The sequence below is a fragment of the Centroberyx gerrardi genome, chromosome 14 (genome assembly GCF_048128805.1).
Source record: "Centroberyx gerrardi isolate f3 chromosome 14, fCenGer3.hap1.cur.20231027, whole genome shotgun sequence".
NCBI classification, from domain to species: Eukaryota; Metazoa; Chordata; class Actinopteri; order Beryciformes; family Berycidae; genus Centroberyx; species Centroberyx gerrardi.
In genome coordinates, this window is record NC_136010.1 from 12,431,095 (window position 1) to 12,451,479 (window position 20,385).

General features: G+C 40.0%; 1 protein-coding gene across 1 annotated transcript; it reads right to left on the reverse strand.

Annotated features, from left to right (window-relative positions):
- Positions 1–1,289: 1,289 nt before the first annotated feature.
- Positions 1,290–19,277, reverse strand: LOC139908278 (putative helicase mov-10-B.1). The gene is made up of 23 exons (XM_078288008.1): positions 19,108–19,277; positions 18,884–18,992; positions 16,667–16,815; positions 15,122–15,215; positions 14,524–14,665; positions 13,366–13,609; positions 12,560–12,685; positions 11,507–11,669; positions 11,218–11,372; positions 9,846–10,022; positions 9,542–9,654; positions 8,390–8,586; positions 8,133–8,230; positions 6,313–6,410; positions 6,118–6,216; positions 4,481–4,586; positions 4,234–4,351; positions 3,932–4,123; positions 3,690–3,758; positions 3,447–3,572; positions 2,716–2,804; positions 2,479–2,597; positions 1,290–2,324 (listed from the first exon to the last, which is right to left on the reverse strand). Exons 1-23 carry the CDS (start codon positions 19,245–19,247, stop codon positions 2,302–2,304), a joined length of 2,946 nt encoding a protein of 981 aa, XP_078144134.1. The 5' UTR covers positions 19,248–19,277; the 3' UTR covers positions 1,290–2,301.
- Between the last annotated feature and the right edge of the window lie 1,108 nt (positions 19,278–20,385).

Below are 20,385 nucleotides of genomic sequence, written 5' to 3' on the forward strand. Positions count from 1 at the left end.
CATACAGGATATATTTTTAAAAAGTTAAAACACTTCAGTCTCTACTCAGTCTTCTTCAAGCCTGAAAGAATCAATGCACTCATAACAATGATAATGAGATATTTAGTTGATACTGTTGGGAAATTCTCTTTCCCCCCACCACAGGAAGATCAGAGTGTAGGGTTAGGATTCAGTGACTTGCTCAAGGACACTTCCGCAGGATGTATGTTTACCAACATCCTGTTGAAGGATGGGCTCTTTAACCACTAGACTATCTTGCCACCCCATCTACCCAAAAATCCCTAGTTGAGGTGTTTATCAAGTATGTTAAGTATCTTTGAAATGATAGATCAGTAAACAATACATGATGCAAATAGGATACCATGTCAGGATATCTGACAAATTTATAAACTTGTCGTAATCATACCAACTGATTCATGAATCACGATTAAGGATTGGTTTGATAGAGAAACATAAAAAAAAGTCAGCAACATCTTTCAGAGGAGACTTCACTTTTGTTTAATCATATCAAATTCCATCTCTTCCATATTCTGAAGGGTCCTATAGTGATCAATTGTAGTGATTTGAGGGGAATAAAATAATCTCATAGCCTATCACAATGTAGAACACAAAAAAAGGGTTTACGTCAGAATTGAATAGGATGGAAAACAGTTCTTTATAAATCAGAAGTTTATTTACTAATATAATTCATAACATAAGCAAAGAACCCTTCAGCCAATCGTGAAATGTCAGAGAGGAGGCAACAGAGGTTGCTGAGAGGGAGAGCCGTGTCGTTGTTGGCTGGATTCTCAGGCAGGAGGGTCGTGCCTTGGCCGAGGGGTTCACGAGTTTCAGCAGCAGCAACAGCATGTAGTCATCTTTAGGGTAAACATGATGGACTTGGTTTACCTCGGCAGGAGATCGGCAGAAGTTTCAGTTTGGTAAACCAGTGTTGTGGTTATTCTGAGCAATGTAAGCTAGGCAAGCCTTGCATGACATGCAGAGGCACGCAATGAGTGTGAAGCGGTTGCTATGGCAATGTAGTTGTAGTCTCTTTACATGTTGCAGTAGCAGTTCGTTTGGAGCTCATAAGTTAGTTTTAGAACTTGTGGAAAGCACAAAATCTTTTGGCAGTCCATTTGCAAAGTCCAGCTGTGATCAGGGCCTGGATATGCAGTCGAACCAAAGCAAGTGAGCATATTCTAAAACTTAATACTCAGTGATAACAGAGGGCGTGGTTGGTGGATCTGGTAGACGAGAGGGTTTACTTAGAAATTCCGCCTACTTGTTTGACAGAAAAAAACAGACAAAATCCTTGCTTAGAAGTCCTTTTTCAGCACGAGTACAATCTTGACACACCCTAAAAACACACTTCTTTAGATTTATCATGACATTTAACATCTATGGACACCAAACATGCCCAGCCTGCCTTTAATAGGAAGCTTACCACACTAATGCTGTAATAACATGTGAACCATACATTATACATTACTTAAAATTGGTCATATTGTAGAACGCATGATATACTCTTGGATGTATTACACACACATAGAATATATATGCCGTTTTGTGAGTTCCAAAACTAACTTGTCTCTCCAACTTCCATTGCTGGGGTGTGGGAGAAGGAGAGACAGAGAAAGTAGACAGAGAAACCACACCGAAGTCTGTTGATTTTTTTTAATCCTGTTTTATTTGTAGCAAAGTGTTTCATCAAATATAAATGGTACCTTTATTTCCTGCCTGAAAGAATGCAAGTTGCAAGGGTAGAATAGAGTTGTGGAGGAAGGAAAAATATCATCCAGGCAGGCTTTTACTCCACATATGAATTAAAGCAAATCACTTAGAAGCGGCTATTTGATGTTTTATAAAACACCAAAATATCATACTGTAACATCAGCTCTAATAGATAAGAGAGCAAGCAAGCAGTGGTTCTTGTGTAGAAAGTAAACACTTTTCTGTTGAAAAAGGTAATAGGCTACACTAGATAAGCCATGGAACTCCATAAAAAGTAAAAAAAAATAAATTCAATGCATGATGGAAATATTTGTCCAGGTTAACAGGTCTATTCAATTCATTGGCAGTAAAATCAAACAGTCGTTTAATTTTATCGGCTGATATTACAGTCTGATTTCATTGGATATTATAGCTGTTGGTAATCTAAATTATTCCTTATCTGTATTGCCGTTGGTACTCCAATGCAGGGGTAATTGAAAACAATCTGCTTTAATTTGAATGTGAAACAGTTCACTGTGTGTCATTATCTCTTATCCAGTTCCAATCTTGTTCAGTTCTCTGTTCTTCCTTCTCTTGACATTAAGTACTTTAGTCACTTTCGTCAGTCTCCGCTGGAGGGTGTAGTTCACAGAAAGAGAGAGTGGAAGCGAGGAAAGGGAAGAGAACATAAACACCAGTTAGCCTTCAAGGCAATTTTCTGATAAAAGAAAGACACAATAAATGTGAGTGTGTGTGTGTGTGTGTGTGAGAGAGAGAGACACGCACGTTTATCACCATGATGTATGGTGAGTTTAGACAGTGCCTCCCACATCTCCTCCTCTCCCTGTGCATGAGAGCTGTCAATGCTCCAGCAGCCTCCTTTACTGGAGCAGTACTCGATAAACCTAAGAAGAGAGAAGAGCATGGGGGCATGCAGGTGTTAGATAGCCATTCGTCCATCCCACTCTTCTCTATTAAAAGAGTATTAGACTGAAGTTGTTTGATGAGGGCTTATAGTCTTACTGGTTCCAGTTAGGGTCAGTTTTCAAGACTGCCGGGTTTCCCACCACAATTAACAGGGCTTGTGCTCGGGTCATCGCCACGTTGAACCTCTGAAGGGATAGTTTAGGTTAACTGCTTGGGTGTGTGTGTGTGTGTGTGTGTGCGTGTGTGTGTGTATTAGTGCTGACATGTAGCCTACATTATGTAACAAGAGGCATTTGAACTGCCTAATTTCTCGCCATAATCACCATGATATATTAAACAGTTATGTTTAATTTTTAACCAGTTGTGCTAATGAGGTAATTAATTAATGAATAATTAATGCATTAATTATTATAAACTATTCCAATGTCAACATACTATATATATACTTATGTTCTCATAACACATGGACAGGACTAATATGATCTCAAAATCTGAAAGCAATTAAGGAGTTATAGTAGTGAGATGTAGTGTAAGTGGGATCTAGTGTCTTATAAACCCAAAATATAAGATCAAAATATAGTAGTCTAAATAAAATTTGTGTTTCCTCCTTAATATGCACATTTGTGCAGCAAGGTGCTCCAAAATTTAATCAGATCTACTCTATAGGGAGAACGTGTGGTGTAAGTATGAAGTTTCTATCATGTATTGTTGTTGAAGTATTGTGTCTAGACAGACGGACAGACAGACGCCACCATGGCAACATAATGTCCCGCATACCATGTACCATTGGCAGCAGGATATATAAATGTTTGTGTAGTGTTTCTCACCTTCTCGTTGTTAACAAAGCCTAGGGTGAATCGTTGGTCCTGCTCGATGGATTTGGCGTTACTTCGCACTGTAGACACCAGAATCACTTCTGACTCTTTACCCTGGAACTCCTCCACTGAACCAATCTTTAACAAACACAGACATGCGTGGTAGGTTAAAGTGCTGCCTGACTGTCTCAAAAACTCAAACATGTTTTTCCAGCAAACCTAAGTAGTCACTGTACAGTCAGTGTATCTCCATACCGTTATGTTTTCCAAGTTCTCCTTCCTGAGGTCTTTGTCTATCTTAAGGGCCTTGCGGATTTTCTCCACCTGTGTGGCACAGAAATATGGACAATGTGAACAGGATAACCATAACCTTAAGTTGTTTGTAAATTTTGTTGGGTATTACAGAGCTTGGAATACAATAAAACAAAGTCAATATGTAACAGCATCACTTAAGCAATGATCTATGGGTTTATTGTAACATCAAAGTTAGTACCCACTTGTTTCCTGTATGGGGCAATGATGCCAATGTGTTCTGGTTCAATTTTGGTCACACCCTTTTGGTGCAGATCGTGAATGAGTTTTTTGAGGTAGTCCAACAACACATCCACCTCTTCTTTGTTGAAGAACGAGGGACTGTTGGCTTCACGGTCATTATTACCCACCACTCCATGGAAGATCAGTGGGAAGCCCTGAGAGAGGGAAAGAGAATTGAGAATTGGGGTAGAGAGAGAAGGAGAGAATTATTGACACCTCCTCTCTACGTCTGAGGTATGTGTGTGTGTGTGTGTGTGTTTGTTACCTCCCGGGGCAGGTGTTTCCATGAGCAGTAGGAGTTGCGTTTCTTTTCGGCAGCGCAAGGCTCAAGCTCTCCATCATAGAATAGCTTGTTGGGAATCTCCAAAATGGCAGGATGGGACCTTAGAGAGAGCGAAGAGGAAAAGAAAAAGGGCAAAAAATGGGAGTCTGAGAAAAGGGTAGAATAGAGTCATTTCAAAGTGAAATTGTGAGAAGTGGTATGGGAAGGTAAATGAACACCACTACCACACCTGTAGTTCCTCAGTAACTTGGTGACAAAGCGGTTGTTGAACGTGCCTCTCTCATTCTTCTTGTACACGTGGACGTTCCTCATCAGACGCTCCAACAGGGACACCTCTGCACAGAATAAGGGTTTCAAACTACTGTTACTAATATGAATAAACTGTATTCATATAGCACTTACCTGAAAGCACAGTTTACAAAGTGCTTTACAGGAAGGCGTAAAAACAAGAACAGTAAAACAAATATGTGGAAGATAAGAAATACAAAACCCATTCAAGAGAAAATAGGATAAACACATACATAAAATGAAATCAAATGAAATAAAAACATGAAAAACATGATTAAAAGTGGGCAAATCAACTATTTCACAAAGGCAAGTTTATAAAAATTGTGATTTAAAAGATACTGAATTAGCTAGCCTCATTTCCTCAGGCAGGGTGTTCAGTAAGATCTTAAAACCAATTCCATATCTAACTGGTAACCACTGGAGAGATGCTAAAATAAGGTGTTGTAAATAAAATATCTTCACGGGTGCTATGAAACTGTTTTGAACATTATAGCCTTTTAAAGTAATAGGATTGTGTTTTATACTTGTAAGCTGTTAGTAATAAGGAATGTGGGTGCGTGTGTGATGGTAACTTTGTGTAAGGAGCTCAAGGTCAGTCAAATGCAAGACAGGCGCGCAGCTTCTCGAAAACAACTCCTTATTAAGATATGATATAGAACACAGGAAACCACCTGTCAGACACACACCCAAGGCACAGGAGAAATCACTCAAGGTATAACCAAGGTTGTGCAGGATTGTGTGTGTGTCTTATCATCCCTAAAGTTTAGGTCCACCCAAGGATGGAGTCAGACGAGGAAGAGGAGACGGCCCGAACCAATGAGAAGAGGACAACACCCAACTTGCACATTTCTTTGTTTGTAATAGCATAAATATACTGGATCAGGAGAAGTTAGGTTGTCAGACTGTGGACTGGCTCTGATGCTGTTATTGGTCAGGGCGAGGCACATTTGATCCAGAATTCTGTAACTGCTTTTTGCTTGCTGAAAGAATCACTAAAGTTTTGAACTAAGATTCTCAGTGTGGACATTTGACTTCTTTTAGTCTTTTGAGTATTCTGAACATTCTGCTCACCCTCTGGGGGTGAGAAGTTTTCTGTTTCAGCTGAAAACTCCTTCAAAGGGATATATGGCATTTTTGTTTTTGCACCAGTAAAAATCATAGCTGTTGCGTTCTGAATGTGCTGGAGATGCAAGAGTGACTTTTGACTCAGGCAGGTATAGAGGGAGTTGTCTAAATCAGATCTAAATCATCAAATGTCAAAAATCACTCATATGTTTCTGGCCACAGGTATTGTGTTGAAGAATATACTACCAAGATCCTTTAGAACAAGATTTCTGGAACTAGGCGGGCCAAATAAGACTATTTCAGATTTTTTATTGTCATAAAGTTCTGAGACATTCAACACTTGACATTTGCGTGGCAGTTCGTAAGAGTGTTAATGGAACTAGGAACTTCAACAAATAATGTACACAGGCACATGGTGGTGTGTAGCTCACCATAAACAAACAAGGTATTGTCCTCACACACTTTAATAGTGTTTGCCTAAGTGTTTATGTATGTGAAATGCACAGCGCTCACCCATGCCACATTTCCGTGCCATGGAGCAGCTGATGATGGGTCCTAACTGTTTGGGGTCTCCAACGAGCACTACCTGACCGGTCTTTGCTTTCAGTAGACCTATGGACCAAACGAATACAGAAACATTAAGAGAAGAGCAAACAAGGAATATCGGATTCATTTCAATCAAATTCACAAGCTGAATTTGTGTGTCACCTGCCAAAGGGATGATACACTCTGTTTCTGCAGCCTGGCCTGCCTCATCCACAAAGATATGAGTGTAATGACCTGGAGGAATCCCTCCTGTCACCAGTCTGAGAGAGACAGAGAGGGAGCAGGTGTTAAAATTTAAGCAAAGGATTTACAGTCATAAATACATTTTTTGGCATTCATCTCTCTTGCATTGATGAGAGTTAATATCTCACCCATCTGGCATGTTTTGCTATAATTGAGATATGGGGTATTAATATAACTGATATTCTCATTTTTTATTTGAAAATCACACTTGATGAAAATGCTATGCTTTATCCCATTGTGCAAACATGCAACATCTGACACAGACCTCCTCTTTCTCTTCAAACACTGGATCACATCACAAAATGGACAAATTTTCAAAAACAAAGTCATAGTACTACAGTGCATTTTTGATACAATGGAAGCCTATGATAGTCTTTACACAGCTCAGAATGATGAGTATCTCTATTGCATTAGATTCCTATAATGCAAGAATAACATTGGACTCATACATAAAGAAATTGAGGTATTGGTGGGATAACCTGTTGGTACAACAGGAAGTGTACTCATACAGGCATCAGCAACGTTCTCCTCATTTGAATTGTGGAAATTCACTCGTTAGCACCAGTGTTGGGCTCGTTACTCAAGGAATAATATTACTTTACTTATTGCAACCTGCAGGGAATAATGTGTTTCACTACTTGTATTACTTTTCAGTTACAACTCCAAAACTGGTGACTGCATTCTCACTTTCAGGTTCACCCTGCCTGTTTGCTTCTGTATGGATAATCAGGGGAACAAAACAGCACAGCGACAACAACAAGCAGATAAACAGCAGTTAGCAGTCTGAGGCAAGAATCTAAGTACCTAAATTTACAGAGAGTTTTACATATATTTGTGGTGGAAGTTCTGTAATAAAAGAGACTTGAGAAACAAGAGAGAGTTCTCTCTGGGTTTATTCGTACGATACACCTGCAGGTGGGCACAAACAACCTTCAACAGAGTCTCAGGCTGAATGAGCAACGTCCTCTATTCTCAGTTCCTTTTTATACATCACACTGACATCATTCTCTGCCTATTACATCTTCAGGAGTACAAAACAACCTTATTCATATCACAGAACAACTCTATTCATATGGTGAGTTCAAAGTATGGCCAAACAAGTAATAAAATCCAGTAAGTGTTAATCAAGTCTTTGTCACACATCATATGTAGGAACATCCGATCAGGACTGAAACAAAGTTTCACTTGTCACATAGAGGGCATTTTGGCAATTACTATATATCAGCTGTACATCAATTGTGTCATATCAATAAAGCCTCTTTGATTCTAATAAAGCTCCTTTGAGTTGACATCTGGGCATTGGAACGAAGTCAGGAAAGGGACAGGACGTTGAGATGGGGTCAGGAAAAGGACAAGGTTTTCTACCATATTTCTCCGGAATTATGCTCCTGCTGTATTTTTCCATTACAATATTCATATACATTTGCACACTTTGCACTAGTCATTTTCCTTTGTAGGCTGTAACTCTTGTAATCTGTTTTTTACTTCTGTGCTTTATAGGTCTTATTTGAGGATCTTTCACAGCGACTTTGGTCTTGTGATGCTGTTTAAGCAGGTGCTTCAGGAGATTTGACATTGTGTTATTTGCAGTGTAAAGATTTTTGTACTCCAACCCCATTGTTCTTCAATGGGGTTGGAGTATATTTTTTGGATATTTCAACTTCAATCTGATATTTAGAGGGGGTGATAACAAAAGTAACTTATTTTTATTGTAAATTTAATATTATTATGTTAGCTACCTTGAAGCCGTTAGCAGGGTGGTGACCATGATCTTATACTCCATCAACTCTTCTTTTGAGGGAACCACAAGTATGCCTTTCTCCAAGTTACAGCAACCCTGTAGAAAAAAACAATGCACAAACACATAAATGTGGAGAGACAAACTGATAGATAACAAACTGAATAATATTAAATAGATCATTATACTGTGAATATAGAGTATATTGGATGCAGTAAGTATGAATGAGGAATTGAGTCCAGTAAGTCCAATGCTGACCTGTAGCTTTGGGGGAATTTGTCTCACAGAGTGGCTGCGGGCATAGAAGCGAAAAACCTTGTGCTGCTCCCTGCCATCCACAATCTTCTCACAGAGGACGTCAGCAGCGCTGTTGGAGGGAGCACAGGCCAGGATGTGGCAAGAGGGCTGAGCCCTCTCTATCTGCTTGATGGCCTCTACCACAGTCACTGTTTTACCTGACCAACATATGTATAATTAGGATTATACAAAATAGATAGACAAATCAATACATGTATGTACCAGGAGGCATGCACAATGTCGAAGAACAAATAATCAATAATTCATGGAGAGTCGAACTTGGGTCTCCCACTTGAGAGTCTAATAATAATTGATTACATTTATATAGCGCTTTTCAAGGCACTCAAAGCGCTTCACATATGGGGGGGGGGGGACTCAAGTCATCCACCACCGGTGGATGAGTTGTGCGTTTTGCGCCAGAACGCTCACCACACATCAGCTATCTCAGTGGAGAGTAGAGGACTGAAAGAGCCAATTAGGTAACGAGGGATGATTAGGTGGCCATGATGGAAGGAAGGCCTGTTTTTTTGGGGGGGAATTTTGCCAGGGCACCGGGGTTACACCCCTACTCTTGCGATAAGTGCCGATGGGATCTTTATTGACCACAGAGTCAGGACCTCGGTTTAACGTCTCATCCGAAGGACGGTGCTCACTCACAGGACAGAGTCCCTGTCTCTGCCCTGGGGCACTGGGGATATTATTCATGAGACCAGAGGGAAGAGCACCTCCTACTAGTCCTCCAACACCACATGCGTAGAGCCCCTGCTGTCACGGGGCTAAAAAGTAGTAAAAACCTAGATATTCTCATTTGATTTATATACATTTTTTGGTATATCTAGGTTTTCTTCACACACTTCACACTTCTTCACACAGGGAGAAGGAAACAAAAAAAGGCATTCTAGAACATTCACATGTCCTTGAACCGATAAGGACCAGGCACAAAGTCTTGGTGAATACATGAAAAGTTACACAGCAGCACTAAGGAGTAGAAATGAATAAAAGATATAACACGTAGGAGTGCATAATGTGGAATGTAGAGGGAAACAAAGTTGAAACTGCTAATTAAAACATAGACATGGAAATTTCTCTCTCACACACACACACATGCTGTACCTGTGCCAGGTGGGCCAAACACCAGGTAAGGGGCACGTTTGGAGGAGCCAGCTACAATGTGTTTTACAGCCATACGCTGCTCTGGGTTCTTCTCCAGTTGACTGTTAATCATGCTACACACACAAACATTTCAAATTTCAATTTCAGGGTTAGGATGAAAGCTGCACTGTCCCATTAAGACAGGACTTAAGTAAATAGTATTATCATGTCTCTATCATATGTTCAATACGTTTTTATCGTTACACAAGCCATGACAAAAAGCATCCCTAGATTCTTTATCTTTGTCCCTTGTAGGTGGTCTGACCTGAGTGTGTGTAGTTGTGGTTGGTGGTCGGAGGAGGCGGCTCCAGCAGGGAACAGCACCTCTTCCAGTCCGTGTTCAGATGCCAGCTCTGCTGCTCTGTGCTGGATACGCATGGTCAGACGGTTGACAGTGAACTCAACACTGAACTTCATGCCCTCGGTGAAATGCTGCAGAAACCTGCAGTCAAATTCACAGATAACTGTGTGAATTTGTGATACTGAGGATGATTTGTTTGTTAGCAACCAGCTAAACAAATACAGTTGGCCAGCATTGTGTAATAAAAAACATAGGAGTTAATTTCCAAAAACACATTCAAACAGAACTCAACCAAAATTAATTTCTAAAGACCTGCCTGGACGGGATTAGTGTTGCAGGACTACTGGAGTTTGTCTAACTGTCCTATGAGGCCTATGAAAAAATGTAATGATCGTTAAAGAAAACAATGTTAAACTGTTAGATATCATTAACATTTAGTATGTTCGATACATTCCGGGAGTTATTTTAGGATGAAGTGTTGTAATTTACTTTTTTGGTGAAGCAATTGTCCCTCAACCTGCCTCCTTCTACTTTAATTCCTACATTTCCCAGAGTGACTTTCAACAACACCTAGGCGTGAACTTGTTGCATTCAGCTGTGTGTTACACTTGTAGATGGAGAGAGCAATAGCGATAGCAGAGCAAGAGTTGAGAGAAAGCAAGAGTCGCATCTCTTACTCAAAAGACAACGTCTTGTGACTGTTGCATTCTGGTCTATTGAGGCTACTGGTGGTGGAGAAATTGCTTTCTCTGCCTCTTCTATGATGGATTTCTCACTGCATGATTGTTGAACGGCAGTACAAAATGGTGAGTCTAGAAAAAAAACCTTGCTCTTTGATTCTGATCTCGCAAGGTTTGATCTCGCGGCCACAGAAATCGCGTACTGTCGCACACACAAACCTAGTGCGGCCACGGTGGCCTCGCGAGGAAGACTGGATTTGCATTAAATAATTGATAGAATTTCATTTTTTTTCCACTCGCAGAGCAATTGCATGGCATCAGAGGACTTGGATTATGCTGCACAAGCTGTATGGAGTACATTTATGGACATTTTTTGCCCATTTTGAAGCCTAAAGGACTGGCTTCCATTTACTGCAATTGTTTGGAAGAAAGCTTCCCCGGCAATAAGCCTGGTGAACTCCTGGTAAGTTGCATGAAGAAAAAACACTCATCCGATTTTGTACTGGCATGAGGATGAGTAGACCAAATTTAATTTTTTGTGTGAACTACCCTTTTAAGTGTTTTAGGGTGGATTATTTCCTGATTTTATCGTTTAATCACATTTTACCCATTTTTGACTGCCAGTGTTGTTAGTTGATGGTAGGCTAGGTTCTTACTTTTTGTTGAAGCCCAGCTGGACCTGCTCATTATCCACATGATGGACGTAGCCTTGGTACGTTTGGCTTCCTAGATCTCCTGACTGCCCTGAATGCGTCACCAGAACCTGGTCCCCATGCAGCACAGATGGACGCTTCTCAGAGACACCTGGAACCTGATGAGATAAAAGGTAAGAGAGAGAAGTCTTTATGTGTTTCACTCTGAATTGTGTGTGCTACACTTATTTGGCAGTCAGACTGTGTGTGCGTGTCTGTGTGTGTCGGTCTCTGTGTGTGTGAGAAGCATAACCTGCAGGAGGAGGAGATTATTGTTGCTATTGTGTCTGGCCATGGACACATCGACCATGTCGTATTTGTTGAGGTCCTTCCCCATCTTGTGCTCCTCTAGATACAGCAGCAACTGCAACTTCTCAGTGTAGTTCTCCCAGCTCAGAGGACTATCCAGCACGTCCCTAAAGAAAATACCAGTTCAACTTTGAAGGAGATGAAACAATGGCTGAAGATCACTTCTACAGGCATGGTGGATATTTAGTAAACTATTACATCAGAACACAAGTCTCCCTGCCTTCAAAGCCTATGGCTCATGGTTTAGTGTCAAATTTCAAATTTTCACCGTATCTGTGCTCTGCCATTTAAACTGTACAAATACAGATCAGCTTTTGTACCCAGAATCTGAAACATTTTCCATTAGAAGAAGTGATCCAGAAATTGGCCTAAGATTAGAGTTTATAATATTGCATACAATAAGTCCACACACTACAAGTTCACACACTACCCTTTTCTCACTGCAAAAACGTTGCAGGTGACACTAAGAATGCATGTATAAAATAAAAATAGATATCATATAGTCACTGTATCGACATGAACACTGCCTAGAAAAATGCAATGTCATTTAGAAAATCAAAACTGGTTTGATTTTTTTGTTCAGCAGCAGTGTGACTTGAAGTTAATAAAACATCTCCAGTCAAATTGAGATTGGAATGTGTGTGTTTATGCACTGCTAATTTGCATCATAGGGATTGTGTAACAGCTGTTATGGTCCTTGGTTTTATAATGCTAGCAGGTCTTTACTTAGGGTGGAGTAAAACGCACATTTCAAAGATGAGTCATTACTTAACTACAGACTCATTTTCCTTTACTTGACACACAAAGAAAAAGCTATGCAGTACATTATCCCAGACATTTGTTTGGTTGTTAATAAAGTTCAATATGCACAATATGCCACAATCTTAGGTCAAAATTGTGACGACTTGCTTTACCCTGTCTGACTCACTGAAAAGTAAATCTGGTACAGATTAACTTCACATCCTCAACCAAAGTGTGTACAGATTAAAATACATACTTAGCCCTCCTGAGCTGGGGGGAGTTGGAGTTGGAGTTGGAGCTTTTTAATTGTTTTATGTAGTAGGGCATTTTATAATCCCTATCCTTCAAAGCCACTTCAGTCTTAAGACGCATCCCTGGCAGACTGGAAGGAAGAGATGAAGACAAGGCACAGGAGAAGGTAGATGAATCATGAGACTGTTGTAATCAGTACATGTTGAAATGCTTTCCTTTCATGTTTTTTCTGTGCCGTCTGCAGAACGTAAATTGGGATGGGCAACACAGTCCTCAATGTGAAGGGTTAGGGTTAGGGTTAGGGTTAGAAGGTCTGAGGTCAACGGGGCCCAAGTCAGTTTGTACAAGGACTCTTGACATTGGAGCACTAGGAGAAAACAAAATAATTGCTAAACTGTAGTTCAGAGGCCCCTTCACTTTTGACCTTTTCTGGTAATATCTATACATTATATTCTATTTGTATCTGTTAAAGTAGGACAAAGGGGGAACTGTTCTTTGCCCAAGTTTAGAAAAGGAATGAACAGACAGGCAGATGGCACTCATCCTGTTGGCTGTCTCTCTCTCTGAATACATTCATGTAATAAAATCTGAATATCCGACTCAAATCTCTTGTTAAAGTTGTTTTTACTCTAGAAGTCTTCCTCTAGATGTATTCCTTACTTAAATTCTTAGGAATTATTAAAAAATTGCCTTTTGAATAAGTAATAGTAAGAACCATGAGTAACCAAACACTGTATAGAATGGTTTCCAAACAATAGTGTACAACATCAACGCACAGTAACATTAACATTCAGAAATGCTGTTTCATACCTTTCAGGGCGCTTCCCCATCACAATTTTGTGCTTGTGGGAGGCCTTGGGAGCAATGGGGCGGCGTTGGTATGGGCTTGTGGAGGCGAGCGCTTCACCCAAAGAGGTACAATGTGTGACTTCCAAGTAGCGCACAATGGAGAAGACAGTGGACGGCTGCCTGTCTGCAGTGAACTCAAAGACCAGCATGTCTCGATAGACGCCGGCCTGGCTGCAGCGGAAATGGACCTGGATTTCACATCCCTCTTCAAGAGACAGCATGGGGAGAAGCGGTTGAAGAAATGAGGACTATACATAGCATGTCACTTTGTGAAATGTTAATTCAAATTTTTCTCACGGTTGGAGACACCATAAACATTCTATCAGCAAATTTGTAACTGTCATTCATTGAAAAAATAATGCATTTACTTAACTGTCCTAAGAAATCGCAATAACAGGAATGTGTTTTTCATATTAAATAGATTCATTTTTATCTGTTTTACAAAGTGTTGGATTCAGCAATATTATAGTCAAACTGCCCATTGTGTGTTGTAACAGTTGTCTGTGCAGATCTTGACTTGTATTATCTTATGCTGTTCTTGCCAGGATGGAGGAGGTCATGAACGGATTAGTAAGAGTAACTGGCCTGAACTGGAAAGAACATGATTCATACTGTAATTGCTAGTTTGTATGAAATGACAAACAAATACTTCACCATGGCCAGTCGGCGTGACTAAATGGAACTCACGCCTCCCCTCTCTGTTACGATACGATGGCTCAAGGGCAGCCCCAAAATTAAAGTTACCACTTACAATTCAAGTTTTGTCTCCTGTTGTTTTTTCTCAATTCAGTTTTATTAATGGACTTTGGTGCACTTTGGTGGAACTGCAAGGTAACAGTGAATCCACAATAAAGACTGGTTTGGTGTGAATGATAGGGACTCCCACCAATTCTTGCTGCAAAGTTGAGTGGCCTCAACAACAAATTTCACAGTTAACATGACAGAATGCCACGCTTTTCTACGAGTATCAACGAGTGTCTCCAACATGTGTTCAGAAATATGCAGGTGACGTATTTATTTTCATTGCTTATTTGTCACTGGTGTCAATATCCACCAAAGCATACACAACTCTACAGGCCCTCTTCATGGGGCTCATGGTTGTGAGTGTCTCCTTCATACCTGGTCCAAGCTTAAGTGTTTTGCCTTGGCTGACTCCATGGTCATCTCTGAGAGTGAAACAGTTGATCCGGTTCTTAGCACCGTATTTAGTAAAATAAATGGAGTTGGCACCAGAGTTCTTCACGTACAGACGCACCACCTTCTGTAGGAGGGAAAATATCATTACTATCATTATCACAGCAACCTTTACAAAAGACTGCTTTGTGCGATTCCATTCATATTCATTCATTCATTGATATTATATTGTACCTAAGCAACAATTATGACTGTAAAACATATTTCAATATACCGTTTATTTAAATAGTGAGTTCACATCAGAACTCGGCCTGTGTAGGAGGACAGTGTGAGCTCATCTCAGGCACGATTTGACTCTAAGGACATTAAGGTGATAAGCTCTTGTGTTTGCTTTTGACTAACCTAAACTTCGAGCTACAAAAATCCCAACACTCCATACAGCCTTCTTCACTTGACTTCACACATGTAAATGCTTAAAAAAATGCTACTCCCTTCCGTACTCTCAGTTTCATAATCTTAAATATTCCTTAGCCTACTAATCGTGAAAGAAGCATGACTTACTAGTCCTCACAGCCTCTCTTACCTCTTGCTCATTCACAGTGAGGCAAATCCTCCCTTCCTTTGCCTCGGGGTCTGAGGTTACAGTGACACCATGCTTATTGGAGAATAACAGAGCCCTGTGTTGTTGAAGGACAAGCGATAAAACAAGGCTTGTATGAAATGATCACACACATAAAGTAGCCAGCCAAACACATACAGTAATTGTAATGTTGAAGAAAACTCAGGTACGATAGAGTTGGCATTTCAAAGTTTAGCCAAGCTGCGGTTTGAGAGCTAAGAAACTCAAACTCTGAAGGGAATACACAGAATTTTATAGCATTGAATAATCAGGTTTATGACAATTCAGGTAATTTCTATTACTACCATTGGTTAAAGGTTACTTCTTCGTTATGCCAACCAATAATAACAGTTAAACACTTTCAGAAAAAGGTGAATTCCTTCCTTTCTGGTCACAAACATTCATTATTCTTCAAGGACTCCTAGCCTCCCATTATCTAAGAGACGGAGACATCTGCACATCTGAACTCCCCCATGCTAACACTTCAGCCCTAGAAAAGAAAGAATGCAACTCTTGTGCTCGTAAATATATCAACTAGATCGAAAGGCATCTTGAGTTACATAATCTTTGAATGGTATAGCAAACATATAATACTGGGTGTAATAGTATATAATATTGGGTATAATACTGAGTCTTGTGCTAGGAACCCATAGTCTCTAAACTGGCTAATATATAAATAAAAGGTTGGGTAGAAAAAGGGTAGAAAATGAATACACTCTCAGAACAAGAGGCTGTTATCACATCTGCTTGGCTTTGACTAAGCTGTATTGAGAGTGTCATGGCCCTTGCTCTAGATGTCATTTCAATTAATTTAGGTGCTAAAGGCTACCCTTCCTGTGTATCCGGGAATGCTTATTTTTTCATAAACACATGTCCAACTACAAATGTCTTCCTTCCTCTTTTGAAGAGGCAAATGAAACTGTATAGCCCTGTTTGACAGAAGCAAATATGATTATGAAAGGCATATGTGTCAGAAAACGTTTCTATGCAGCATATTTTGTAAAGCCTGGGAGAAACCTTTGTTTGTTTAGAAATATGTTTACATTACACAAATGCACAATGTGATGTATGGATGTAGAGTGTGTTGTAAATCAATGTGGGCTAGGTACGTAGAGTGTGTGTGTGAGTATATATTCAAAGAAAAATAAATATTAAAGGCCATATTATAGGAATTAACATTTTCCTCCATGTATATGATCAAAGATGTTTAATGAAGACATTGTTCAAATTTGATTAATTTGCCAATCAGGGTCCAGTATTGTGACTGTTCTGCCTGTGAGGACTTAGTCTTCAAATTCATTCATTAAATAACCTTTTAGCTAAACTACATTTCTTTGCAATACATATGCAGAACAATATTCTTATGCTGAACCATAGTATATTTGAAAAATAAAATCATGTAACTGAATAATATGGTTCCTTTAAATATCAATATCTATATATTAATCATAATCTATAATCTGTCTGAGCTCTAGAAAACCAGGCAGTTCTTATTGAAAGCTTTCTTACCGATTCTTGGCCACTTTCTTCTTCATCTGTGCTACAGCAATCAGATCACTGGCTGTTCCTGGTCCTCTATGCTGGACTGGCGGTACTGCATGCGACACCTGCTGCTGCCGTCGCTGCTGGTGGGAAAATCTCCTTTGGTCCTGATAGGCCTGGTGAAGAACCAGAATGGATCATAAAGCTCTCCATCTCTTTCTTTCCATCTGTTGGAAAGGTTTGGATGACCAAGTGAGATCAATCACAGATACAGGTACAGGTTAAAGTGCAGAGGAGTAGAGTCTTCATTCAGGTATCCTGGGATCATCACATTTAGCAGAATCAAGCTTGGCTATGATATTCATCTCTATCTGAACCAGGTGGATGCACTAGCTATAGTTGAAATCACATCATTCTCTACTTTTGCCTCTACCAATTGCTCTTTTACGAGACATTAGTTGTAAAAAATGTGCCTGCTGCCAAGGAGGATTCAAGTCTGAGTATGTACAGTTAAGAATGAGAACTACAACCGTCTGCAGAGCAGAATAAGCACTTGCATCGGGACCAGATTTCTAAAAGGATAACACAACAAATATGGCACTCCTTTCTTAAGCCGTTCTTCTGGGAACATTCTTGGCAAATGAAATTAACTCTGAATCAACTGTGTGGTTTTTGACACAAAGAACACCTATGTACTACGCACAGGGGTTGTGATCTTAACTGTCTGCTCTGGATACGCCTGCAGAGGAAATGCACTTCCGTTCAGATAAAGCTGATAAACTGACAGTGGAGTGTGGAACAAGAAGAAAGAATCGGGAGGAAGCACAACGCTAATCATCCAAGTGGGTCCGGTTGCAGTCGTGTAGTCGGTCACCATTTTTGTTTACTTCCACCAGCCAGACAAAAAAGGTCAAAGCTGTAATTGAAGTTAATACAGTTTATAACAGTAACAATCCCATCTCATCTCTATGAGCTAAAACAGAAAAAAAAATACATCAAGTCCACCCATGGAATGTGTGCAGAGGTCTGCGGGGGGCCGGGTGTTCCCTAATACCAGCCTTGTTCCCCATGACAGTCCCTCCCCACCACCCCCTATGATTTATGCCCTATACCTTGCTCTCTGTGAAGATAAGAACATTTATCCTGAGACAAAGAGGAAGAGAGAAAGGGGAGGGGAGGCACAGACATACCCAAAACACATTCCATCCCCAATATAATGTCCACATAATCGTATATCCCTCATAATAATAATAATAATAATAATAAACTTTATTTATAGACCACCTTTCATACAAACGATGCAGTTCAAAGCTTTACAATAAAAAATAAAAATGCTTGATATTAAAAGAAATACAGACAAATTGAAAACAGACAAATTAAAACAATGGCAAATGGAAAGGATTAGCAATAAATAAATCAGTAAATGGTAAAAGGGACAGTAAAAACTGTCAAAGCCATAGATTGATTTAATTTTACATGAATCCTATTTGTTGTTTCCTTTTTCAACAGTCAGAATTATCCTGCTTAACTAGTTTCTCTGAAGCTCCCCCATCTAATCTAATAATGCATCTAATAATGCAAGCCTGTGAACAAATAGCACAGCAGCCATGGTTTTCTCAGGGGGGGGAAGTCAGGACGTTGCACACGTTAAATAGGCTACCCTATTTTTTTTACTAAGTTACTACTAAGTAGCTACTACTCGATGGGAGTGATCCATTTCTAACACAATCTGAATACGCCTCAACCAATTAATGGACCAATTTCTTTGCGAAAGCAAAACCATCAAACATAAAGAAAAAGATAAAGGGAACGTGAAGAAACTACCAACATCTTAATAAGTATAGCCTACAGTGTCTGTGAACCTTGACACTATTTATAAGTCTCTACATTCTATTACAGGGACACTGCAACACAATTTATCAACAAGGAATTTCATAATTTGTGATTTGGTGATGGTAGTGGGAAATGCTGTCTGAGGTGCAACTCTAGAATCTACCAGCAGAAGTGATGGTCACACCCATTTCTCCATTGACCATCATCTTTATTTGGTGCTCGACGCACCAAATCAAGACCTTCTCTGGGAGTCAGAAATTAGTCAGAAATCCCCCATATATAAGCTCCAGTTTAAACTGCAAAACCTGAACACATAGTGAATCCATGTTCATCGCTTGAATCCAGCTGTCAGCATCATGACATTACACTATGGTTCTAGTCTCAGAAATAAACTTTAGACGGTGTTCTTACCTCATCTTCCGCCGTGAAGGAAACCTTCCCTGAGTGTATCTGAGCTTTGCCTGACTGTTTCAGAGCGTAGAGCACCGAGCTGAAATTTGGATGTATGTCTCCTGCACCCCTGAAAGTGATACAAAATATGGGGTTGGTTCGGTAGGCCTACAAATTATTAAAACATTTACAAATCGAAATGCATGCCTATAACTTAACAGAATAAAATAAAATCCATAGCCTACCAGTTTGATTCTCTAAATTCTCTGTTGTAGATGTCCTTCAGCTGGTTTTTGTCAGTGATGAAACGTCGATGATCTTCATACAAGAATTGAATAAAGTTGCCCCCCACCCTCAGGGAGTCATTAAACTGATCTTTTGGCATGTCGATTTAAGAGCAAAGTTAACAGCATTGGAACAGGCGGTCCTTGCACAGCTGACAGCACAGCGGCAAGCCCAAAGAAATAGGTGAAGAGGAAACAGTTACCCGCTTGCACGTAGGTTATATCTACTGTGGGGGTTGGTGAGGAAACGAAACCAAAAGGAGGCTTACTTAGTTATGCCTATTTATTTTTGAACATCTGTCTTGATGACGCTGAGCAGGAGGAAGTAGCCCACGGTTTATGACTTGGAATTTATTAGGGTCATCCTGTTTCAGTTTATCCACTTTCTTTTCTTTGACTTTGTTGTCAGTAATTCCAAAAGAAATCTATCTATTGAAATTTTTTTGAAAAGACAAACTCTATTTGAAGAAGGCAGTCTGCAGATTTCAAGTTATACATGTAACTGTAGCGAACTTTAGCCACTAGGGGGCGATGCAGATTCATTTTTGGACAGCCAATTTGTATTATAACTAGTCCAGACACTTTGCTGTCTTATGGATTTACATTTGTTTTGCTGTGATATCTGTATTATATCCTTTTCAATTTGATTACAGTATTAGTCAAGTCACGTCAAGTTTATTTATGAAGCACATTTAAATACAACAGGAGTTGACCAAAATGTGTTAAACAGTCAATAAATGCAAACAATCACACTAAGCATAGAGCATCAACAACACAGACACATACAACCAGACAAATCAAGAGGAAAGAAAAGTGTATTTTGAGGACTTGAAAGAATGAACAGAGGCAGATCTGATAGAGAGGGGAAGGCTGATTACTATAATTATTATTATTATAAGATTACTTACATACATAAAGGTAACAGCAAAGTTGAGCCACATACGCCCGAAAGTTCCACAGGAGCAACACTAGAGGGTGCAGTGAGTCTTGGAGAGAGGTGGTGGTGAGGTTGGGGGGTAAGGGGGTGACGTGCGGTTGTGTGTGTGTGTGTGTGTGTGTGTGTGTGTGTGTGTGTATTTGGGGGTTGGAGGTGTCTGCTGATGACTCAGAGGCAGAGGTTTGGAGATGGCCAAAGGGGGTTAACGGGACAGGGGGTCAGGTTTGTTTGACGGCAAAGCTTCAGAACAGCCGGAGATGTTTGTTTATCCTGTTCAGTGTTAGTGCTGTGCATGTGTCTGT

Excerpts from the sequence above, each read along its gene's own strand:
- LOC139908278 (XM_078288008.1), bottom strand. The coding sequence starts at position 19,247 with ATGCCAAAAGATCAGTTTAATGACTCCCTGAGGGTGGGGGGCAACTTT. Across the intron at positions 6,411-8,132 it reads ACCCTGCTAACGGCTTCAAG|ACTGGTGACAGGAGGGATTC; the intron begins GTAGCTAACATA and ends TGTCTCTCTCAG. Across the intron at positions 2,325-2,478 it reads CATACATCATGGTGATAAAC|CGGAGACTGACGAAAGTGAC; the intron begins GTGCGTGTCTCT and ends TACACCCTCCAG.